Source organism: Oncorhynchus mykiss, chromosome 11 (genome assembly GCF_013265735.2).
Source record: "Oncorhynchus mykiss isolate Arlee chromosome 11, USDA_OmykA_1.1, whole genome shotgun sequence".
NCBI lineage: Eukaryota > Metazoa > Chordata > Actinopteri > Salmoniformes > Salmonidae > Oncorhynchus > Oncorhynchus mykiss.
The window spans coordinates 45,742,340-45,768,967 of NC_048575.1; the positions used below are offsets into that span (position 1 = coordinate 45,742,340).

Sequence of the window (26,628 nt, forward strand, 5' to 3'; positions counted from 1 at the left end):
CAACAGGACAATGACCCTAAGCACACAACCAAGACAACACAGGAGTGGCTTTGGGACAAGTCTCTGAATGTCCTTGGGTGGCTCAGCCAGAGCCCAGACTTGAACCGGCTCAAACATCTCTGGAGAGACCTGAAAATATCTGTGCTCCCCATCCAACTTGACAGAGCTTGAGAGGATCTGCAGAGAAGAATGAGAGAAACTCCCCAAGTACAGGTGTGCCAAGCTTATAGCGTCAAACCCAAGAAGACTCGAGGCTGTAATCGCTGCCAAAGGTGCTTCAACAAAGACTGAGTAAAGGGTCTGAATACTTATGTAAATGTGATATTTCTTTTTTTTCTTTTGAATTTTTTACCAGTTTTTGCTTTGTCATTATGTGGTATTGTGTGTAGATTGATGAGGGGGGAAATTATCTTAATCCATTTTAGTATAAGACGTAAAACGTAATTCACAGAACTTGAATTGTTGCATCTAGTTGTGTCTTTGTCCTCCGGTGGCTGGCTAGCTAGCTAAAATGGTTCCTTTCCTAAATTAGCCATGGATGGAAATTTGGATTTGTGGTTTTACTTAATTGTCTGTACTTGCCAATGATTATAACGGTGATTATGATCCAACCATAAATTCATACATTGTGCCTCTGGCCTGAGATGATGGAAGTTCAATATGTAGCTAGATAGTAGGCTAATGTTAACTCGCTGGCCTGGCACAAAACGGTGTCGAATCATGAATCAGTGATCTTCAAGTCGGAGCTCTAGAAAGAGTCCCGAGTTCCCAACTTGGAATTCCGAGTTGGATGACCATTGAAAACGTATTTTCCCAGTTTTCCGAGTTCCCAGTTCTCTTTAACTCACTGAAGTCTGAGATTTCGCAGTTCTGAGTTTGCATTTGTTTTGAACGTGGCAGAATTCATGCTGAAAAGCAGGCTAGTGGTTGCTTTGCAACGCTTGCAGTTAGCCACTGATTCCTTCCAAAACACTCATTGTTGGATTTGCGATTTCCAACTTGTAATTAGCAAAGATACGTTATATCTATAATTTCTCTATGACAAGGATTGAAAAGGATTTGCCAGTAGATTGTCGACGTGATTCATGACGATGACTGCTTGCTAGCTAAGATTTTGAAAGTGTGATGTTCACATAATCTGTCCAATCAAAGCTATGGTAGATCTGTGGCCAATGACTTTGAGCCGCCTTGGATGGGCACTTCTAATGTAACTCTATGGCAGCAACCAAGGGGCTTGAATGTTCGAGCTCTCCCCGTAGATTTTGCAGTGACGTAGTGTCCCCATGAGTGACAGAACACTGAGCCAATCATAGCGCAACTAGAGAACATTACGAACTCCTGCGCTCTGCATATCCCACTGGCTGCCCCACCACCACAGAAAGCACTGATCTAGGCTGAAACCTGCATTTTGGAGCTGCCTTACTCAAGAAAGCAAAAAACTCAATGATTATTACATGTTTTACATTGTTTTCAAACTGATATGTGACATGTAATAATGGCTAAATAACATGCAACAAAAATATATATACAGTACCAGTCAAAAGTTTGGACACACCTACTCGTTCAATGTTTTTTCTTTATTTTTACTATTATTCTACATTGTAGAATAATAGTAAAGACATCAAAACTATTAAATAAAACACATGGAATCATGTAGTAACCAAAAAAGTGTTTAACAAATCAAAATATATTTGATTTTACGATTCTTCAAAGTAGCCACCCTTTGCTTTGACAGCTTTGCACACTCTTCAAATCAAATCAAATGTATTAATATAGCCCTTCGTACATCAGCTGATATCTCAAAGTGCTGTACAGAAACCCAGCTTAAAACCCCAAACAGCAAGCAATGCAGGTGTAGAAGCACGGTGGCTAGGGAAAAACTCTAGAACCCTAGAAAGGCCAAAACCTAGTAAGAAACCTAGAGAGGAACCAGGCTATGTGTGGTGGCCAGTCCTCTTCTGGCTGTGCCGGGTGGAGATTATAACAGAACATGGCCAAGATGTTCAAATGTTCATAAATGACCAGCATGGTCAAATAATAATAATCACAGGCAGAACAGTTGAAACTGGAGCAGCAGCACGGCCAGGTGGACTGGGGACAGCAAGGAGTCATCATGCCCGGTTGTCCTGAGGCATGGTCCTAGGGCTCAGGTCCTCCGAGAGAGAGAAAGAGAGAATTAGAGAGAGCATACTTCAATTCACACAGGACACCGGCCGGATAGGACAGGAGAAGTACTCCAGATATAACAAACTGACCCTAGCCCCCCGACACACAAACTACTGCAGCATAAATACTGGAGGCTGAGACAGGAGGGGTCAGGAGACACTGTGGCCCCATCCGATGACCCCCCCCCCCCCCCCTCCCCCCGGACAGGGCCAAACAGGAAGGATATAACCCCACCCACTTTGCCAAAGCACACAGTGTCCTTCACTCTGCGGTCCAACTCCTCCAAAACCATGTCAATTGGGTGGAGGTCGGGTGATTGTGGAGGCCAGGTCATCTGATGCAGCACTCATCACTCTCCTTCTTGGTCAAATAGCCCTTACACAGCCTGGAGGTGTGTTTTATGTCTTTGTCCTGTTGAAAAATAAATTATAAATGATAGTAAATAAATGATAGTCCCACACAAGTGCAAACCAGATGTGATGGTGTGTCACTGCAGAATGCTGTGGTAGCCATGCTGGTTAAGTGTGCCTTGAATTCTAAATAAATCACTGACAGTGTCACCAGCAAAGCACCATCACGCTGCCTCCTCCATGCTTCACGGTGGGAACCACACAAGCAGAGATTATCCGATGGCCTCCTCTACGTCTCACAAAGACATGGCGGTTGTAAACAAAAGGACAGATTTCCACCGGTCTAATGTCCATTGCTTGTGTTTCTTGGCCAAAGCAAGTCTCTTCTTATTATTGATGTCCTTTAGTAGTGGTTTCTTCGCAGCAATTCAACCAGGAAAACCTGATTCACACAGTCTCCTCTGAACAGTTGATTTTGAGATGTCTGTTACTTGAACTCTGTGAAACATTTATTTTGGCTGCAATTTCTGAGGCTGGTAGCTCTAATGAACTTATCCTCTGCAGCAGAGGTAACTCTGGGTCTTCCTTTCCTGTGGCGATCCTCATGAGAACCAGCTTAATCATAGTGCTTAATGGTTTTTGTGACTGCACTTGGAGAATCAAGAGGTATTCACCTGGATTGCATTTCAATTAACATGTGTGCCTTAAGATAATTAGTAGAATTTATGTCCTTAATGCATTTGAGCCAATTAGTTGCGCTATGACAAAGCAGGGGTGGTATACAGAAGATAGCCCTATCTGGTAAATCCAAGTACATACAGTTGAAGTCAGAAGTTTACAAACACTTACGTTGGAGTCATTAGAACTAGTTTTTCAACCCCTCCACAAATTTCTTGTTAACAAACTATAGTTTTTGGCAAGTCGGTTAGGACATCTACTTTGTGCATGAAACAAGTAATTTTTCCAACAACTGTTTACAGACAGATTATTTCATTTATAATTCACTGTTTCACAATTCCAGTGGGTCAGAAGTTTACATGCACCAAGTTGACTGTGCCTTTAAACAGCTTGGAAAATTAGAGAAAATTATGTCATGGCTTTAGAAACTTCTGATAGGCTAATTGACATTTGAGTCAATTGGAGGTGTACCTGTAGATGTATTTCAAGGCCTACCTTCAAACTCAGTGCTTCTTTGCTTGACATCATGGGAAAATCAAAAGAAATCAGCCAAGACCTCAGAAACAAAATTGTAGACCTCTACAAGTCTGATTCATCCTTGGGATCAAATTCCAAATGCCTGAAGGTACCACGTTCATCTGAACAAACAATGGAATGCAAGTATATACAACATGGGACCACGCAGCCGTCATACCGCTCAGGAAGGAGACGCGTTCTGTCTCCTGGAGATGAACGTACTTTGGTGTGAAAAGTGCAAATCAATCCCAGAACAACAGCAAAGGACCCTGTGAAGATGCTGGAGGAAACAGGTCCAAAAGTATCTATATCCACAGTAAAACGAGTCCTATATCGACCCCCGAAAGGCCGCTCAGCAAGGAAGAAGCCACTGCTCCAAAACCACCGTAAAAATAAAAGCCAGAATACAGTTTGCAACTGCACATGAGGACAAAGATCGTACTTTTTGGAGAAATGTCCTCTGGTCTGATGAAACAAAAATAGAACTGTTTGGCCATAATGACCATCATTATGTTTGGAGGGAAAAGGGGGAGGCTTACAAGCCAAAGAACACCATTCCGACCGTGAAGCACGGGGGGTGGCAGCATCATGTTATGGGGTGCTTTGCTGCAGGAGGGACTGGTGCACTTCACAAACTAGATGGCGTCGTGAGGAATGGAAAATTATGTGGATATATTGAAGTAATATCTCAAGACCATCAGTCTGGAAGTTAAAGCTTGGTTGCAAATGGGTCTTCCAAATGGACAATGACCCCAAGCATACTTTCAAAGTTGTGGCAAAATGGCTTAAGGACAACAAAGTCAAGGTAAAGGAGTGGCCATCACCAAACCCAAAATGTTTGACCCAAGTTCAACAATTTAAAAGCAATGCTATCAAATACTATTTGAGTGTATGTAAACTTCTGACCCATTGGGAATGTGATGAAAGAAATAAAAGCTGAAATAAATCATTCACTCTAGTATTATTCTGACATTTCACATTCTTAAAATAAAGTGGTGATCCTAACTGACCTAAGACAGGGAATTTTTACTAGGATTAAATGTCAGGAATTGTGAAAAACTGAGTTGAAATGTATTCTGTACAGCACTTTGAGATATCAGCTGATGTACGAAGGGTTATATAAATACATTTGATTTGATTTGGATAAGGTGTATGTAAACTTCCGACTTCAACTGTGTCACTCACCCCCTGGATTCGGTCTTCTGTAGCAACATTTCAAGTTGTGTTTTTTACATTGGATAAAAGTAGAGACTCTCTACAAGATGGTATATCATACACTGTATTTGAGGAAACAATGGGAAAGTAATTTTGCTTTGAAAGTTGATCAACTTGTCAAATCACTTTTGAGAAAACCATCTTTCAATGTTTTGGTGCTACTATTGGAGTGCCCTTTCTCTGTCTACTCCCATTCAGCATTGTCCACACCCTTTTAAGCCTTAGCCCCACCCATCTCTTTAAGGGTTAATCTGAGCATTCTGTACTAACTTGCCAGCTACTTACAGACATCTAAGAGGGAGAGAAAAACTCACTGAACATTACTCGCCCTAGCAGAGCTGGTTAGGCTGTTATGTTATCAAGAGCGTTGGTGACTGCAACTGTGCTGTCAGATTTTCCGTTCGTAAGTACAGAGCGTTTGGCATTCAGAGTGCGCACTGAACACTCTGGCCAATAAGTAGCATTGTTCCGAAGGTTCTGACCTCACGACAGTCAAGCTAACTGGCTAACATTGGCTAGCTCCTTCCAGACACATAATGAGAGAACACTCCACTCTGACCGTTTTACACCCCCTAGCAGAGCTGGTTAGCCAGTTTTCATGTTGTCCAGAGCATTGGTGACTGTAACTTTGCTGCTGGCAACAATTGAATTACGCTTTGTTGACGACTTTTACTGACACCGGACATATTCAAAAGGGTGTTGAGCGTTCAAAAATGAATCAGTTATTCTGCTCTCTGGCAGAAGAGTCTTTTGTTAAGAAATGTAGCTTGATATCTAGCTATGTAAACAATGAATTCCAATGCATGACGTAACGTTAGCTATCTAGCTTAACAGTACACTAACCTGAAATTAAAATACTTTGTCAAAATTAGAGTGGAGTCTTTTGGTAAGACATGTTGCTAGCTAAACAATGGACCATAATCACAACTCATGACGTTACTACCCGGCATGAATCTGCAGGTGGCTAACCAACCAGGTTCTATTGCTATAACTAATCAAGCAAATGTGTCTGAGATACAAAGAATAAGATCATACACATAACGTTAGCTAACCGTACACTTAAAATGAAACCACTTTCTGTCAAAATTAGAAACGTGTAATATCTGAAAATGTAGCTAGCTAGATTATCTTATCAGTAGACATGGTTGGACGAGTCTCTTGTCTGATGCCATGCATGGTTGCCCTTAGTTTGACGATGTAATCCAGACTTGTGTTTTCTCCATCTCCTTAGCTATCATACTCAAATTTCACTGATTTCAAAACGCGGTCCTCCAAAAAGTGGAGAGCATACATTAGCTAGCATGCCAGCCAGCTAACGTTAGCTAGCTAACAGTAAACTTGAACTTGACATTGGGTGTATGCAGTTTTACTACACAATACTTTTTTTTTTTAAAGCCGCGTCAAACATGATTACCTAGACATACTGACCAGCTCCAATATACAGACACGTGCTATATATGGCAGACCAATCCAAACTCATCTCTCGGCATGTCCAGCCCACTCATTATCTCAGCCAATCATGGCTAGTGGGACGGTTGCTCACTTTTTCTGTGGCTAAACCAACTGGGCTCGTAATTTAACAATATTATTCGTATTTACAGATGGCAAGTTTGATGTTAAGGCACATGAAAGTTCACATGTTCGAGAAGGCATCTCTGCCAAAAAAAAATGCATTTTGATTTTAAAAATGTTTTACGTTCAAAGAGCTGAAGTCGTGACTTGTGACATATGCCTAGTTTCTTGAATCGGGTCACATATTATGGCAAGAACAGCTCAAATAAACAAAGAGAAACGACAGTCCATCATTACTTTAAGACATGAAGATCAGTCTATGCGTAACATTTCAAGTCTTCTTTTTTTTGGTAGAAAATATGCATAACGTTTAGAAAATGACATAAAGCATCCCGGGAACAGGACGAACAAGATGCTACGCCACTGAACATTTCCCCTGCTGTATTGCCATACTACTTGGTGTCGTGATGCTTGGACTGGTATCGTTAGTAAAATGTTCGTATCGTGACAACACTAGTCTCTCCAGGTCGGTGCCTCTACTGACTTAGTGATGTGATGAAAAGCACTCTGGTCAGTCTTGCCATTTTCATCATGACCACCAGGTTGTCAGCACTCAGCATGCACTTTGACCTTCCACTTACGCCTGCCTCTTGGCTCAAATGATGCTAAGAGCACTTCATGCGCCACTACTGTGTCTAACTCTAATCCATTGGGCATGCAAAAACAGAAATGAGAGGATAAAGAGAGAGGGGTGGAGAGGGAGAGTAAGAAAGAGAGAGGCTGGCAGCGGAGAGAGACAGGAAGATTAGACATACTCCATCCCCAACAGTGGGCGTTCACTGGTTCACACCCACAGGGCACTGGTTCACAGATGGCCCAGTTGGCAGGCTGGCAGCTCCCAGCTCTACTCCCAGTCCTGGCCTCCATAGTACACCTAGGCCTCATTACCTCACCACCACCATCACTGGCACTGTAGATCTTCAAAGAACACCAACACTTACCGTGTGCATTGTCAGTTAATTACAAGCAACCCGAATGTAGGTTTCTTGCAGATGCATTTGTTAATGGACTGTTAGTGTTGTAACAATCACCATATGTGTGTGTTTGGCCGCTGTTAAAGCAGTCATAACTTGTCCATTTTCTCAGTGGTTTATTGTTGATTGGAATTAGAAATGCGCTTGCCTCGATAATGTATGCGTCGCCCCTCAGTCAGAATACAATGCACATCAGTATCAGATGGTTTTGAATATGAGGTTAGCTTTCCAAAAGCACAGAATGTTTTCTACTGTAACAGAAAATGATGAACACAACTTAAGGCTTGCCTGTAGGGGTAGGGGGGGGGGCTTGTCCTTGAAGGAATGAAGTGATGCTCTACATCTGCCTTTGTTTTTCTCCACATAATATGATCCTAGGAGAGGGATGTCATGCACTGTTGTGAAACGTGACAGCTGAAGAAAGTATATTCAGCAGAGGGATATCAATAGCGTAGAGCAGAGATGATCAAATGGATTTAGCCGCGGGCCGATTTTTCTTGAGCGGATGGTCAGGGGGCCGGAACATAATTCTAAATCATTTGTAGTCTGAGTGGTAACACATTGGAACAAATGTATAAATTAAAATCACTTGGAACTTATTTGCTGGTGTTTTTAGTTTGTCCCAAAAAATAAATAAGAATGTTTAGTTTTTTTGCTCAGAAAACAGGGGGGGGTTCTTATCCTCTGCAACTAAAATCAGTTGGGGAACACTGGCGTAGAGGATCTCTTACGATAACCTATAGTAGAAAATGAAAGGGAAAGGGGGGGATACCTAGTCAGTTGTACAACTGAAAGGATTCTACTGAAATGTGTCTTCCTGGCCATGTGTGTGCTTTGTCCACGTTTTCTGTCCAACTGTGTGTTAATGGCTGTTTGTGAAGTGTGTCAGTAGCGAGAGGGATGCAGTGTTAATTGGGGCTGGTGCTTGAAGCTATTAGTGCTTTGGGTGACGCCTTCACCAGCCACACCCCAGCCATCCCGATCTCACTCTTCTCTCACTCTCTTTTCCCTGCAGCGTAAGCCTCCAGAATTTCTGTATGCATGAGTTAAATGTACAGATCATCTATGTTCACCATTCAGGCAACCTTATAGGTTATTCATTAGATTGTACCTAAATCCCATCCATAACCTCTTCTTATTTCTTGTATTTTGTCAAATAGAGCAATGTTGTCTGTCAGATCATATCACTGATGATCCATCGGAGACAATACTGAAATCTAAAAGATAAGAACGTAAAAAAAAAACGTTTCACTGCATCTTGGTAGTCGTTTTTGAAGCTCCGAGTTGTTTGTTGCTTCTTTTGACACCTTTGAGAGGCGCTGTACATGGGGCTCATTAATTGACCTTGTTGGGATATCGATCCAAATTAAAAAACTTTGTTTCCCACCTCAGGGTCGCTGCAGTGGAACGGAACACCCGGGCCAGGGGCGGTATGTAAGGGGAGCGGGGCGGGTTGGCACTGCTCCATGTGTGGAATATTGACAGAATATCCTCTGACTAGCTTAATGCTGAGGAGGAGAGAACCTCCAGGCGCTGAGGTCAGGGCAGGGAGTACTGTTGCCACCTATTTTTCAGGACAATTGCTATTGGCTCCTTGATTTGTCGCTAGATGACGTTTTGCCATTTCTGCAACGACTCCACAGCACCAATTTGCTTTGCTGCTGTACCCGAAGTAGTGTTTTCAACACCCTTTCCGTCGCACATTTCCCATCGCTCACACCCCCCTCCTTGTCCCTGGTTGCAGCACTCACTACTGTGTTCCAAACTGCCTCTGGAAGCAAAGTCGGCACAATAACTGTTCGTCGGGATCTTCATAAAATGGGTTTTCATGGCCGAGCAGCCACACACAAGCCTAAGATCACCATGCGCAATGCCAAGCATCGTCTGGAGTTGCGTAAAGCTCGCCGCCATTGGACTTTTGGAGCAGTGGAAATGCGTTCTCTTTAGTGATGAATCAAGCTTTACCATCTGGCAGTTCGACTGACGAATCTGACTTTGGCGGATGCCAGTAGAACGCTACCAGCCCCAATGCATAGTGCCAACTGTAATATTTGGTGGGGGACTAATATTGGTCTGGGGGTGTTTGTCATGGTTCGGTCTAGGCCCATGTTCCAACATCTAGTGGAAAGCCTTCCCAGAAGAGTGTAGTCTGTTATAGCAGCAAAGGAGGTGACCAACTCTATATTAATGCCCATGATTTTGGAACAAGATGTTCTAAGAGCAGGTGTCCACATACTTTTGGTCATGTAGTGTAGCTGAATTTGTCACTGTATTCTTTTACCAATACATCTCAATGGAGTGGTCTGAAAACTTGGCAGCCAGATGGGCAAATAGGTCCTGTTTTTGGTGATTTTAACAATGTTAATTCCTACTGAATGAAATGGAGATCTAAAATAGTGGAGGGGTTTCCATCATAAGTCCAAGTGATCCCTCTCACACTGTTATTTCACCAGTTCAAAGAAGGAACTGATTCACCTTCAACAATTCCCTCCCCCTAGTGTCACACAGTGGCATTGTTGGGTTTCATGGTGTTTTTCTTCAGAACAAATGATTAACTGTCAAGAGGAAGGGGAATTGGTGGTTTTTTCCTACCATTTGTTGCCCACAGCCACACAACTTCATAAACCTCATTCCTTGAGGTGACATATCAGTGGGCTATAGTTTGGGATCTTGAATTATGAGCGCCTCTGTGTCTGTGACGTGTGCTGCGGAGATAGCACGTGGAAACTGCAGAGCCTTTTATTGCAAGGCAGACTTTCCTCTTTCTCTGACTGTCTCTTTTTTTTCTCCATCTCAGCGTGTCGGCTCTCTTTTTATCTAACAGGACCATAGAGGATGTCAGTCACATCCACTTCTTGCTTGGAAACTTTCACTTTTTAATCGCGTCTCCAATTTGTTGTGTGCTCTGCTCTCTACTATATGTGCTCGGCTGCCCACTCTCTTGCTAAATAAAACGTACCACCATCTGTGAGCCTATGCTGCAGCCATAGACAGAAATGCACTTTCACTTTTCCTAATTAACCACACTAGGCCTGCTCATCGGCGCCCTGGGTGGAGCTCTGCTCTACCCACTGGCTACTGGAGCCCTGCCAGGGCCATACTTTTAGTCTGGGCATCAGGAAAGTACTTTAGAAACGTATAAAGTACAGCCGACTAGGTAGTCAGTCTCATTTGTAGTTATTTCAAACAAGTTTGAAACCTTCATGAAAGATGCAGCGGAGAAGGCCTGAGTGTAGAGAGAGGTCTTAGACTGAACGATTGTGCTGACCATTGTGGTTGTGAATATGTCAGACATAATCTGTCAACAGTTATTCAGGAATGAGACCTGTAGACCAATTCCTAGTATAAGCGTACATGCACCTGTGCCTCTGTGTGAGCGCACAGCTTTCTTCTGTTCCATTTCACTGGATAGACACAGAGCCTGAAGCATATGGTCTGTATTTTAGCGCCTACATAAGTATTCAGACCCTTTGCTATGAGACTTAAAATTGAGCTCGTGCATCCTGTTTCCATTTTATTTATTTATTTATTTATTCTTCACCTTTATTTAACCAGGTAGGCCAGTTGAGAACAAGTTCTAATTTACAACTGCGACCTGGCCAAGATAAAGCCAAGCAGTGCGACAAAAACAACAACACAGAGTTACACATAACGTACAGTCAATAACACAATAGAAAAATGTATGTACGGTGTCTGCAAATGTAGAAGATTAGGGAGGTAAGGCAATAAATATGCCATATAGGCGAAATAATTACAATTTAGCGTTAACACTGGAGTGATAGATGTGCAGATGATGATGTGCAAGTAGAGATACTGGGGTGCAAAAGAGCAAGAAGATGAATAAATTATGGGGATGAGGTAGTTAGGTATGCTATTTACAGATTGGTTGTGTAAAGGTACAGTGGTCGGTAAGCTGCTCTGACAGCCGATGCTTAAAGTTAGAGAGGGAGATATACGTCTCCAGCTTCAGTGATTTTTGCAATTCGTTCCAGTCATTGGCAGCAGAGAACTGGAAGGAAAGGCGGCCAAAGGAAGTGTTGACTTTGGGGATGACCAGTGAAATATACCTGCTGGAGCGCTTAATACTGGTGGGTGTTGCTATGGTGACCAGTGAGCTGAGATAAGGCGGGGCTTTACCTAGCAAAGACTTGTAGATGACCTGGAGCCAGTGGGTTTGCCGACGAATATGTAGCGAGGGCCAGCCAACGAGAGCATACAGGTCGCAGTGGTGGGTAGTATATGGGGCTTTGGTGACAAAACGGATGGCACTGTGATAGACTACATCCAGTTTGCTGAGTAGAGTGTTGGAGACTATTTTATAAATGACATCACCGAAGTCGAGGATCAGTAGTATGGTCAGTTTTACTAGGGTATGTTTTGCAGCATGAGTGAAGGATGTTTTGTTGCGATATAGGAAGCTGATTCTAGATTTTATTTTGGATTGGAGATGCTTAATGTGAGTCTGGAAGGAGAGTTTACAGTCTAACCAGACACCTAGATATTTGTAGTTGTCCACATATTCTAGGTCGGAACCGTCCAGAGTTGTGATGCTAGTCGGGTGGGCGGATGCGGGCAGCAATCGGTTGAAGAGCATGCATTTAGTTTTACTAGCATTTAGAAGCAGTTGGAGGCCATGGAAGGAGTGTTGTATGGCATTGAAGCTCGTTTGGAAGTTTGTTAAGTGTCCAAAGAAGGGCCAGAAGTATATAGAATGGTGTCGTCTGCGTAGAGGTGGATCAAAGACTCACCAGCAGCAAGAGCGACATCATTGATGTATACAGAGAAAAGAGTCGGCCCGAGAATTTAACCCTGTGGCACCCCCATAGAGACTGCCTGAGGTCCGGACAACAGGCCCTCCAATTTGACACACTGAATTCTGAGAAGAAGTTGGTGAACCAGGCGAGGCAGTCATTTGAGAAACTAAGGCTATTGAGTTTGACCGATAAGAATGCAGTGATTGACAGAGTTGAAGGCCTTGGCCAGGTCGATGAAGACGGCTACACAGTACTGTCTTTTATCAATGGCAGTTATGATAAACTCCACTCCACTTCTGACTGATAGATATACACTGCTCAAAAAAATAAAGGGAACACTAAAATAACACATCCTAGATCTGAATGAATGAAATATTCTTATTAAATACTTTTTTCTTTACATAGTTGAATGTGCTGACAACAAAATCACACAAAAATGATCAATGGAAATCAAATGTATCAACCCATGGAGGTCTGGATTTGGAGTCACACTCAAAATTAAAGTGGAAAACCACACTACAGGCTGATCCAACTTTGATGTAATGTCCTTAAAACAAGTCAAAATGAGGCTCAGTAGTGTGTGGCCTGCACGTGCCTGTATGACCTCCCTACAACGCCTGGGCATGCTCCTGATGAGGTGGCGGATGGTCTCCTCAGGTATTTCCTTCCAGACCTGGACTAAAGCATCCGCCAACTCCTGGACAGTCTGGGTGCAACGTGGCGTTGGTGGATGGAGCGAGACATGATGTCCCAGATGTGCTCAATTGGATTCAGGTCTGGGGAACGGGCGGGCCAGTCCATAGCATCAATGCCTTCCTCTTGCAGGAACTGCTGACACACTCCAGCCACATGAGGTCTAGCATTGTCTTGCATTAGGAGGAACCCAGGGCCAACCTCACCAGTAATGGTCTCACAAGGGGTCTGAGGATCTCATCTCGGTACCTCATGGCAGTCAGGTTACCTCTGGCGAGCACATGGAGGGCTGTGCGGCCCTCCAAAGAAATGCCACCCCACACCATGACTGACCCACCACCAAACCGGTCATGCTGGAGGATGTTGCAGGCAGCAGAACGTTCTCCACGGCGTCTCCAGACTCACGTCTGTCACATGTGCTCAGTGTGAAGAGCACAGGGCGCCAGTGGCGAATTTGCCAATCTTGGTGTTCTCTGGCAAATGCCAAACATCCTGCACGGTGTTGGGCTGTAAGCACAACCCCCACCTGTGGACGTCGGGCCCTCATACCACCCTCATGGAGTCTGTTTCTGACCGTTTGAGCAGACTCATGCACATTTGTGGCCTGCTGGAGGTCATTTTGCAGGGCTCTGGCAGTGCTCCTCCTGCTCCTCCTTGCACAAAGGCGGAGGTAGTGGTCCTGCTGCTGGGTTGTTGCCCTCCTACGGCCTCCTCCATGTCTCCTGATGTACTGGCCTGTCTCCTGGTAGCGCCTCCATGCTCTGGACACTACACTGACAGACACAGCAAACCTTCTTGCCACAGCTCGCAATTGATGTGCCATCCTGGATGAGCTGCACTACCTGAGCCACTTGTGTGGGTTGTAGACTCCGTCTCATGCTACCACTAGAGTGAAAGCACCGCTAGCATTCAAAAGTGACCAAAACATCAGCCAGGAAGCATTGGAACTGAGAAGTGTTCTGTGGTCCCCACCTGCAGAACCACTCCTTTATTGGGGGTGTCTTGCTAATTGCCTATAATTTCCACGTGTTGTCTATTCCATTTGCACAACAGCATGTGACATTTATTGTCAATCAGTGTTGCTTCCTAAGTGGACAGTTTGATTTCACAGAAGTGTGATTGACCAGTGGGCAGCTGGGAGGAGGTGCTCTTATTCTCCATGGACTTTAGTGTCCCAAAGCTTTTTGGAATTAGTGCTGCAGGATGCACGTTTCTGTTTGAAAAAGCTAACCTTAGATTTCCTAACTGACTGTGTATATTGGTTCCTAACTTCCCTGAAAAGTTGCATATCGCGGGGGCTATTCGATGCTAATGCAGAATGCCACCGGATGAGTTTGTGCTGGTCAAGAGCAGTCAAGTCTGGGGTGAACCAAGAGCTATATCTGTTCTTAGTTTTTTTTTAAATTGAAAGGGGCATGCTTATTTAAGATGGTGAGGAAATAACTTTTAAAGAGCAACCAGGCATCCTCTACAGATGGGATGAGGTCAATATCCTTCCAGGATACCCGGGCCATGTCAATTAGAAAGGCCTGCTCGCTGAAGTGTTTTAGGGTGGGTTTAACAGTGATGAGGGGTGGTCGTTTGACCGCGGACCCATTACGGGTGCAGGCAATGAAGCAGTGATCACAGAGATCCTGGTTGAAGACAGCAGAGGTTTATTTAAAGGGCAAGTTGGTCAGGATGATATCTAAGAGGGTGACCATGGTTACATATTTAGGGTTGTACCTGGTTGGTTCCTTGATCATTTGTGTGAGATTGAGGGCTTCTAGTTTAGATTGTAGGATGGCCGGGGTGTTAAGCATATCCCAGTTTAGGTCACTTAACAGTACGAACTCTGTCCCCCATCTATCTTCAATCAATTCACATGTGGTGTCCAGGACACAGCTGGGGGCTCTATAACAAGTGGCAACGGTGAGAGACCGGTTTCTGGAAAGGTGGATTTTTAAAAGTAGAAGCTTGAATTGTTTGGGCACAGACCTGGATAGTATGACAGAACTCTGCAGGAGAACTCTGCCCCCTTTGGCACTTCTGTCTTGTCGGAAAATGTTGTCGTTGAGGGTGGAAATTTCAGGAGTTTTGGTGGCCTTCCTGAGCCAGGATTCAAGCACGGCTAGGACATCAAGGGTTGGTGGAGTGTGCTAAAGCAGTGAATAAAACAAACTTAGCGAGGAGGCTTCTGATGTTAACATGCATGAAACCAAGGCTTTTACAGTTACAGAAGTCAACAAATGTGAGCGCCTGTGGAATGGGAGTGGTGCTAGAGGCTGCAGGGCATGGGTTAAGCTCTACATCACCAGAGGAACAGAGGAGGAGTAGGATAACGGTACGGCTAAAGGCTATAAGAACTGGTCGTCTAGTGTGTTTGGAACACACTGGGCGTGGAAGAATAGATTCAAGCAAAGGGTCCAGGCCAAATGGCAAAAGAGGTATTGTAGCCGGTGGACCTATTCGGCTAGCCGGAAGATGGGCCTAGCTCGAGGCTAACTTAAGGCTAACTGGTGCTTGCCTTGGGACAGAGACGTTAGCCAGGAGTAGCCACTCGGATTTCAGCTAGCTCGCTGCGATGATTCAGTGTAAAGGTTCAGAGCTTGCGGTAGGAAACCGGAGATGTGGTAGAGAAAAAGCAGTCCGATATGCTCTGGGTTGATATCTCAAAGTGCTGACTGGCAGGTATTGACCAAGCTGAGGCTGGCTGTTGTCCAAGTTAACGGTGAAGACTGCTAGCAGTGGCTAACTGACTACTAGCTAGTTAGCTGGCTAGCTTCTGATGGGAGTTCTGATTCTAAAGTATAAAAATAGCAGATCCGTAACCACATTGGGTGAGGCGGGTTGCAGGAGAGTATATTCAGTCCGTAGATGGAAAGTGAGATTTAAAATATATACGAAATATATACGAGGAAAATTATATTTACACCGGACAAGACAAAACACACGTCCGACTGCTACGCCATCTTGGATCATCCTTGAGATGTTTCTACAACTTGATTGGAGTCCACCTGTGGTAAATTCATTTAATTGGACATGGAAAGGCACACACCTTTCTATATAAGGTCCCACAGTTGACAATGCGTGTCAGAGAAAAAAAACAAGCCATGAGGTTGAAGGAATTGTCCGTACAGCTCCGAGACAGGATTGTGTCGAGGCACAGTTCTGGAGAAGGGTACCAAAAAATGTCGGCGGGATTGAAGGTCCCAAAGAACACAGTGGCCTCCATCATTCTTAAATGGAAGAAGATTGGAACCACCAAGACTGCCTATAATTGGCTGCCAAGCTGAGCAGTCAGGGGAGAAGGGCCTTGGCCAGGGAGGTGACCAAGAACCCAATGGTCACTCTGACAGAGCTCCAGAGTTCCTCTGTGGAGATGGTAGAACTTTCCAGAAGGACAACCATCTCTGCAGCACTCCACCAATCAGGGCTTTATGAGAGTGGCCAGATGGAAGCCACTCCTCAGTTAAAGGCACTTGACAGCCCGTTTTGAGTTTGCCAAAAGGCACCTAAAGGACTCTCAGACCATAAGAAAAACAAGATTCTCTGGTCTGATGAAACCAAGATTGAACTCTTTGGCCTGAATGCCCAGCGTCACATCTGGAGGAAACTATTCCTACGGTGAAAAGCATGGTGTTGGAAGCATCATGCTGTGGGGGATGTATTTCAGTGGCAGGGACTGGGAGACTAGTCAGGATCAAGGGAGAGATGAACGGAGTAAACCTGCTCCAGAGCACTCAGGACCTCCGACTGGGGCGAAGGTTAACCTTCCACCAGCAGAACGGCCAACTCTCTGAATGACCCAGCCAGAGCCCGGACTTGAACCCGATCGAACATCTCTGGCGAGACCTGAGCTTGAGAGGATCTTGGGAGTAGAATGGGCGCATCTTCCCAACTACAAGTGTGCCAAGCTTGTCGCATCATACCCAAGAAGATTTGAGGCTGTAATCGCTGCAAAGGTGCTTCAACAAACTACTGAGTAAAGGGTCTGAATACTTATGTAAATGTGATATTTCAGTTAAATGTATTCTTTATAAATTTGCAAACAATTCTTTACCTGTTTTTGCTTTTTCATTATGAGGTATTATGTGTAGATTGATGAGGGGGAAAAACTATTTAAACAATTTTAGAATAAGGCTGTAAAAAAAGTTGAGAGGTCTGAATACCTTCCGAATGCTCTGTACAGTCGTGGCCAAAAGTTTTGAGACTGACACAAATATTAATTATCACAAAGTATGCTGCCTCAGTTTGTATGATGGCAGTTTGCATATACTCCAGAATGTTATGTAATCAGTAATCAGATGAATTGCAATGAATTGCCAAGTCCCTCTTTGCCATGCAAATGAACTGATTCCCCAAAAACTTCCACTGCATTTCAGCCATGCCACAAAAGAACCAGCTGTCATCATGTCAGTGATTCTCTTGTTAACACAGGTGTGAGTGTTGACGAGAACAAGGTTGGAGATCACTCTGTCCTGCTGATTGAGTTTGAATAACAGACTGGAAGCTTCAAAAGGAGGGTGGTGCTTGGAATCATTGTTCTTCCTCTGTCAACCATGGTTACCTGCAAGGAAACACGTGCTGTCATCGTTGCTTTGCTCAAAAAGGGCTTCAGAGGCAAGGATATTGCTGCCAGTAAGATTGCACCTAAATCAACCATTTATCGGATCATCAAGAACTTCGAGGAGAGCGGTTCAATTGTTGTGAAGAAGGCTTCAGTGCGCCCAAGAAAGTCCAGCAAGCGCCAGGACCGTCTCCTAAAGTTGATTCAGCTGCGGGATCGGGGCACCACCAGTACAGAGCTTGCTCAGGAATGGCACCAGGCAGGTGTGAGTGCATCTGCCCGCACGGTGAGGCAAAGACTTGGAGGATGGCCTTGTGTCAAGAAGGGAAGCAAAGAAGCCACTACTCTCCAGGAAAAACATCAGGGACAGACTGATATTCTGCAAAAGGTACAGGGATTGGACTGCTGAGGACTGGGGTAAAGTCATTTTCTCTGATGAATCCCCTTTCCGATTGTTTGGGGCATCCGGAAAAAAGCTTGTCCGGAGAAGACAAGGTGAGCGCTACCATCAGTCCTGTGTCATGCCAACAGTAAAGCATCCTGAAACCATTCATGTGTGGGGTTGCTTCTCAGCCAAGGGAGTGGGCTCACTCACAATTTTGCCTAAGAACACAGCCATGAATAAAGAATGGAACCAACACATCCTCTGAGAGCAACTTCTCCCAACCATCCAGGAACAGTTTGGTGACGAACAATTCCTTTTCCAGCATGATGGAGCACCTTGCCATAAGGCAAAAGTGATAACTAAGTGGCTCGGGGAACAAAACATCGATATTTTGGGTCCATTGCCAGGAAACTCCCCAGACCTTAATCCCATTGAGAACTTGTGGTCAATCCTCAAGAGGCGGGTAGAAAAACAAAAACTCACAAATTCTGACAAATTCCAAGCATTGATTATGCAAGAATGGGCTGCCATCAGTGTGGCCCAGAAGTTAATTGACAGCATGCCAGGGCGGATTGCAGAGGTCTTGAAAAAGAAGGGTCAACACTGCAAATATTGACTCTTTGCATCAATTTCATGTAATTGTCAATAAAAATATTTGACACTTATGAAATGCCTGTAATTATACTTCAGTATTCCATAGTATCATCTGACAAAAATATATAAAGACACTGAAGCAGCAGACTTTGTGAAAATTAATATTTGTGTAGTTCTCAACTTTTGGCCACGATTGTAGTTGATGTCAATCCACCTTGGAAAAGAAAACCCTGGTGATTTCAGTTGTTTACAGAACCATTTACAGTACCGTTACAATCAACTCGATTTAAGACATTTTATCTGTTTAGGATTAGAAACTTGATTCGCTCATAACCTGGAAAACAGGAACTATTTTTGTTTTAGCTGCACCGCATCAATGTGTACGGGAGACTGGGGACAATTGTATTTTTCTTGTCTTTTACGCTATTGCTCAGACGCCACTTGAACTAGGCCAGTCATTTTTTTATATAAGAAACTTACATCTGTCTCCTAACCATTCGTACCATTTTTAGTTCTGTAGATATGACCATTGGATTTTAGTTGTAACAGTAGCTGCGGTCAAATGTAACTCCTGAAAAATAAACCAAATAAACTCACTTAAATGTTTAATAATTTAAAAAAATATTAAGTTAAGTGAGTTTAACTTCATAGACATACAGTGCCTTCAGAAAGTATTCACACCTCTTGACTTTTTCCTCATTTTGTTGTCACAGTCTACATTTAAAATGGATTCAATTGAGAATTTTTGTCACTAGCCCAGAAACAATACCCCATAATGTAAAGTGGAATTATGTTTTTACAAATGAATATTTTTTTTAAATGTTGAATCAATTAAGTATTTAATCCCTTTGTTATGGCAAGCCTAAGTAAATTCAGGAGTAAAAATGTACTTAACAAGTCACATAAATTGCATGGACTCACTCTATGTGCAGTAATAGTGTTTAAACATGATTTTTGAATGACTACTTAATCTCTGTACCCCACACATACAATTATTTGTAAGGTCCCCCAGTCGAGCAGTGAATTTCAAACACAGATTCAGCCAGAAAGACCAGGGAGGTTTTCAAATGCCTGGCAAAAAAGGGCACCAATTGGTAGAATAAAAATATTTTAAAAATAATCTAAAATTAAGCTAAAGCTAACATTGAATGTCCCTTGGAGCATATATTTTTTTTTAAATTTTTTTTATTACAAATGTTAGAATTTTTCTTACATTTTGACAGAGTATTTTGTTTAAATCATTGACAAAAAAATGATAATTACATCCAATTTGTCTTTTTAAGCTAATTTGTACTCCTGAACACATTTAGACTTGCTATAACAAAGGGGTTGAATACTTATTGACTCAAGACATTTCAGCTTTTCATTTTGTATTAATTTGTAAATATTTTGAAAAACATAATTCCCCTTTGACATTATGGGGTATTGTGTGTGTGTGTAGACCAGTGACCAAAAATCAAATTTGTATCCATTTTGAAATCAGGCTGTAATAACAACAAAATGTGGAAAAAGTCAAGGGGTGTAAATTATTTAATGATACAATTATGCTAATTAGAATTATTGGACCTTAATGGTCAGGACAGTATAAAAAATATACAGCCCGTGGAAAAAATGACTTTTGCCCATAAAACTAGAAAATAGTGATACATTTGGCTGAAACATTTCAAGCAGGGGGAACCTAAATGGGCATGTATTGAGTGAGTTGAATCAGAAATTCAAGGTTTTACAATTGCCCTTGGTCTCCCATTCTCCCGACGTACAGTCCGTACTGGGCCTATTTAATTGAAGTGTTGATGGAATTAAATGTTATTCTTAGCTTCTTATTGACTTGTGAGTTACAAAATCATCTGACTAAAACTTTGTCAGTTACCATCTTTTTTTGCGGAATAGGCCTAATAGAGAAATACAAAAAAGGCTACCAAAATTACTGAAAAGTTTACTAAGAAGGAGAATTGATTTGGATTTGTTGTAGCTGAAGAGATTGGTGACTGTTTATCAGGCATGAGAGATGGAAGCCTGTCCGGTGTGCTTTAGTCAGTCAGTCAGTCAGTCAGTGTGGATGAGCCTCAGGGCCTGGCCAGGCCTGAGCAGAGAACTAGGGCCCGCCTCTTTAAAAGGCCTGTCGTCAGTAATGTATTCTCCCTTTGAGCACCTGTCTTGCTGAGGAGCGAGCAGGCCGCCGGAGAGACATGGCAGCCTTTTGAGCCTACCTGACACCACTGAATTTAATAAGCCCAACCGCTAAAGAAGGGGAAATGTGTGTTGCTGAGGCACCCTAATGAAATATGATTGGATGCGGATGGGTTTTCTTGACATGTTTAATCACGTCTAATCCTCACTCTGTTGAATTTAAAAGGGCCGTGCAGGTCTGCACTATTCAAAGTGTTCAAAGTGTATTTTGGCGTCATCTTTCTGAAGGTCTTTTGGAGAGACAGGTCTTTGTGTGCACTGCTCTTAGTAGTGGTTCTGGGTTGATCGACAGTTTAACCTGACTAGACGAGATAGTCTTCCTGCATGGCCAGCCAAAGTCGGCTTTCTTCCTCTTTTCCTGCATGAGTAAAAGGGTAATTTTACTTAGTTAGCCTCGTACTGTTTGGTAACCGTCACTGTCTTTTACTTGTCTGTGCTAACACACTAAACAGGAGGACGTTTCTCTCCTCTCTAAACTGAACTCGATGTGTTCAGGCACTCCTCGAAATGAGTTTGTCGATCACCTCTCCAATTAGCAGGCTTAAAGAGCTCTGGAAATGACAAGCCTTTTACAGAAGCCTCTTAGGCCATCTAACCAGCCGTCTTCTGCGGGGAAACAAATACTATTCAATGGTGATATTTTCCTCATTAATGGATTTATTCATTTATGCATGGAGGATCGTTAGATTCTCTGTCATCGGACTTAAAAAGTGTCCTTTTGTTTCTTATTTTGGCGTGTAGAACAATCCATCAAGTCAAATGCTTTTGAAGTTTTAGACAATGCTGGGGGTTTTCCTCCCCGCACAAATTCAAATACCAAACCTCTTACTATTCTGCCATGAACTGAAACTCTGGTCAGCTTCCATAGGATTTAGAGCTAGAAAAACATATAACTGGTCAACTTTTGGCCATTGCAGATGTCTTGGTAACACTTCATTTTACGGTACTCTTTCCACACTGTCTGATATTATCGGGAAATTATATGGCAACAAATGGATAGGCTAGAATTCAACACAATTGGTAAATTGTACCAAAGAAACAAATAAGTAATACATTGGTTAGCCCATTACTGTATAATTAATATGTAGGCCTACCATACGTTTTCAGACTTCAAAACCATTTCTACACAATGTTCTCAGTTTAGCGGAGCCTAATGAAGACAATTTACAGAGAATGCTACACAATTTTTGTGAAAATGTTTTATTTGTCTAAAAAACATACATTTTCCTTGAACTGTGTACTCAGACTAGGCTGTAGGTATGCCATATCAGCTCGCACAGACATTCTCTACACAATGTTCTCAGCTTAGGAAGCCTGATGAAGACTCTTTAGAGTTTTGAACATTACACTATTTTTAAGAAAATAGATTATTTGTAGATTATAGCCTAATATCCAGGTAAATATCTGGTAATATACACTACAGTTAAAACATTTGGGGTCACTTAGAAATGTCTTTGCTTTTGAAAGAAAAGCCCCAAAAATTGTCCATTAAAATAACATCAAATTGATCAGAAATACAGTGTAGACGTTGTTAATTTTGTAAATTACTATTGTAGCTGGAAACGGCAGATTTTTAGGCGTTATCCCATTATCAGCAACCATCACTCCTGTGTTCCATTGGCACGTTGTTAGCTAATCCAAGTTTATCATTTTAAAAGGCTAATTGGTCATTAGAAAACCCTTTTGCAATTATGTTAGCACAGCTGAAAACTGTTGTTCTGATTAAAGAAGCAATAAAACTAGCCTTTAGATGAGTTGAGTATCTGGAGCATCTGCATTTGTGGGTTTGATTACAGGCTCAAAATGGCCAGAAACAAAGTCCTTTCTTCTGAAACTCATCCGTCTGTTCTTGTTCGGAGAAATTAAGGCTATTCCATGTGAGAAATTGTCAAGAAACTGAAGATCTCGTACAATGCTGTGTACTACTCCCTTCACAGAACAAAGCAAACTGGCTGTAACCAGAATAGAAAGAGTGGGAGGCCCCGGTGCACAACTGAGCAAGAGGACAAGTACATTATAGGATCTAGTTTGAGAAACAGACGCCTCAAGTCCTCAACTGGCAGCTTCATTAAATAGTACCCGCAAAACACCAGTCTCAACTTCAACAGTGAAGAGGTGACTCCGGGATGATGGCATTATAGGCAGAATAGCAAAGAAAAAGCCATATCTTAGACTGGCCAATAAAAATAAAAGATTAAGATGGGCAAAATAACACAGACACTGGACAGAGGAATATTGTTAAAAAAAAGTGTTGTGTACAGACAAATCTAAGTTTGAGGTGTTCGGATCACAAAGAAGAACATTCGTGAGAAGCAGATTTTTTTATTTTTATATACTGTAGGAGTGCTTGACGCCATCTGTCAAGCATGGTAGGGGCAATGTGATGGTCTGGGGGTGCTTTGGTGGTGGTAAAGTGGGAGATTTGTACAGGGTAAACAGGATCTTCAAGAAGGAAGGCTATCACTCCATTTTGCAACGCCATGCCATACCCTGTGGACGGCGCTTAAATGGGAGCCAATTTCCTCCTACAACAGGACAATGACCCAAAGCACAGCTCCAAACTATGCAATAACTATTTAGGGATGAAGCAGTCAGCTGGTATTCTGTCTATAATGGAGAGGCCAGCACAGTCACCGGATCTCAACCCTATTGAGCTGTTGTGGGAGCAGCTTGACCATATGGTATGTAAGAAGTTCCCATCAAGCCAATCCAACTTGTGGGAGGTGCTTCAGGAAGCATGGGGTGAAATCTCTCTCAGATCACCTCAACAAATTGACAACTAGAATGCCAAAGGTCTGCAAGGCTGTAATTGCTGCAAATGGAGGATTCTTTGACGAAAGCAAAGTTTGAAGGACACAATTATTATTTCAATTAAAAATCATTAATTATAACCTTGTCAACATCTTGACTATATTTCCTATTCATTTTGCAACTCATTTCTTGTATGTTTTCATGGAAATCGAGGACATTTCTAAGTGACCCCAAACTTTTGAACGGTAGAGTACGTAAAATAAACTACCACTGAGTAGTAAGACTTGTTTTTTTTTATTGAAAACAATGAATGTGTACTTACTACTTAGTGTATTTTGTAACCTGTAACCTCCATTGCCACATCGTTCTTGTCTCTCTAAGGCGTTGTTGCTCAGTTCATGCAATGTCATACAGTCTTCCGTTGAATCCAACTGATTTGGCTTGTTTCAATGAGAGAGTTTCTCAGTCACCATCTCATTCTCATGTTTGAGTGGAGTCATGAAAAGAGTTGAAGCCCTCCCAAACACTGTGCTCTCCCTGTCAGTCTGGGACGGTGTTTCCCGCCCACTCGCCAACTGAACCAGAGCGCTGCCTGGGATGAATAATTCAGGCTGGGTAGAGCAGGCGATAAGCACCGCTGTTTTGTTCTGGGGATGCTGCTGATGTTTGAACAGATTTGACAAATAAAGAGGGGGCTTTTCTCCTATCATGCTCCCCTTCTTCCCCCTTTCCTCCCCCACCTCTCTCTATTCCCCTATCTCCAGTACTTGCAGTGGGAAGTCCAAAAGAGGCCGATTTCAACTGTGTCTCATTCTTATCCCGCTGCTCATATACAGAGATACCCAAAGACCTCAAGTCAAAGCCCTCTGTAAGCTTTCCTTATCCTTCAAAGATCAAGGTCAATATCTAACACAGGCACACTCTGCAGCTCAGCAATTCTGTTTGTCAAGCGCGTGTCGGATGCAAAGAGGTGTCTGCTCTTTTCCAAGGTTAATTCACAGGAAAGGTTGCGTACAGCAAGCCTATTGGGCCATCCAGTGGAGAGCACTGTAGGTTGTAGGTTACCCACCGCCTCAAGGGGAAAGAGAAGGGGAGAGAAGGCTAAGCACATTTCTTTGGCATGGTGGTAGACTGAACCGTGCTGAATTTGTCATTGTCTCTTCCTCTCTGCTGTCTCTTCCTTTTAGGTGACATTGGGGAAAGTGCTGAAAACCATTGTGGTGATGAGAAGCCTGTTCATAGACCGGACCATCGTGAGAGGATTCAACGAGAACGTGTATTCCGAGGATGGCAAGGTATTGCTTTGAATGGGAGGTTTTTGCCCAAACAACTGGATTAAGTAGTACTGCATGTGATAGTGAGGTGCAACCTTCTCTCCATTGCAAAAATACAAGTACAGTATTTTTTTACTTGACATAAGAGGCGTCATACTAGGAATACAGTGCCTTCTGAAAGTATTCAGACCCCTGGATTAAATAAAAACAATTATTCAGCAATCTACACACAATACCCTATAATAACAAAGTGAAAACAGGTTTGTAGACATTTTTGCAAAAAAAGGAACAAAAATACCTTATTTGCGCAAGTATTCAGACCCTTTGCTATGAGACTCGAAATTGAGCTGAGGTGCATCTTGTTTCCATTGATCATCCTTGAGATGTTTCTACAACTTGATTGGAGTCCACCTGTGGTAAATGCAATTGATTTGACATGATTTGGAAAGGCACACACCTGTTTATATAAGATCCCACAGTTGACAGTTAATTTCAGAGCAAAGACCAAGCCATGAAGTCGAAGGAATTGTCCGTACAGCTCCTAGACAGGATTGTGTCGAGGCTCAGATCTGCGGAAGGGTACTAAAAAAGGTCTGCAGCATTGAAGGTCCCCAGGAACACCTCCATCGTTCTTAAATGGAAGAAGTTTGGAACCACCAAGACTCTTCCTAGAGCTGGCCGCCCGGCCAAACTAAGCAATCGGGGAAGAAGGGCCTTGGTCAGGGAGATGACCAAGAACCCGATGGTCACTCTGACAGAGCTCTAGAGTTCCTCTGTGGCGATGGGAGAATCTTCCAGAAGGATAACCATCTCTGCAGCACTCTACCAATCAGGCCTTTTATTGTGGAGTAGCCAGACGGAAGCCACTTCTCAGTAAAAGGTACATGACAGCCCGCTTGGAGTTTGTCAAAATACACCTAAAGACCATGAGAAACAAGATTCTCTGGTCTGATGAAACCAAGATTAAACTTTTTGGCCTGAATTCCAAGAGTCACGTCGAGAGGAAACCTGGCACAATCCCTACGGTGAAGCGTGGCGGCAGCATCATGCTGTGGGGATGTTTTTCAGAAGCAGGGACTGGGAGACTAGTAAGAATCAAGGCAAAGATGAACGGAGCAAAATACAGAGAGAGATCCATGATGAAACCTGCTCCAGAGCGCTCAAGACCTCGGACTGGGACAAAGGTTTACCTTCCAACAGGACAACGACCCTAAGCAAACAGCCAAGACAATGCAGGAGTGGCTTTGGGACAAATTTCTGAATGTCCTTGAGTGGCCCAGCCAGAGCCCAGACTTGAACCGAATCAAACATCTCTGAAGAGACCTGAAAATAGCTGTGCAGCAACGCTCCCCATCCAAACTAACAGAGCTTGAGAGGATCTGCAGAGAAGAATGAGAGAAACTCTCCAAATACAGGTGTGCCAAGCTTGTAGTGTCATACGCAAGAAGACCTGATGCTGTAATCGCACTGATGCTGTAATCACACTAAGTACTGAGTAAAGGGTCTGAATACTTATGTACATGTTATGTTCCAGTTTTATTTATAAATTAGCAAACATTTCTACAAACAAGTTTTTGCTTTGTCATCATGGGGTATTGTGTGTAGATTGAGGGGGGGTGGGGAGATTTAATCAATTTTAGAATAAGACTGTAACGTAACAAAATGTGGAAAAAGTCAAGGGGTCTGAATACTTTCCGAATGCACTGTATATTATCTGTACACATCCAGTCCTCTTGAGAGTTTCCTGGGTACCATGAATGGGTCTCTCTGGGCTATGTTTTCAAAGTGACCTCATATAGCCTCTCTATCGAACGGTTTTGTTAGAGGGCTGACGGTTTCCAGCTGCTAACGTAAGAGTATGCAATCCAGGGTCTGGACCTACAATCCTCATTGTCAGTTTTCTGTTGGCACTGTTGAATCATTTAGATATGACGGCTTCCTTCATCACACTCTCACATGAAAAGCTT

The 26,628-nt window shown here is 43.0% G+C and overlaps 1 protein-coding gene across 2 annotated transcripts in view; it reads left to right on the top strand.

The window, feature by feature from the left end:
* The window catches only part of LOC110535739 (mediator of RNA polymerase II transcription subunit 27), a 100,363-nt gene that overhangs the window by 55,399 nt on the left and 18,336 nt on the right, over positions 1-26,628 (top strand). For both annotated transcript variants that reach the window (XM_036935526.1, XM_021620957.2), the window contains one exon: positions 24,575-24,682. In XM_036935526.1, the coding sequence (XP_036791421.1) occupies positions 24,575-24,682 (108 nt within the window). The remainder of the gene's footprint in view (positions 1-24,574; positions 24,683-26,628) is intronic.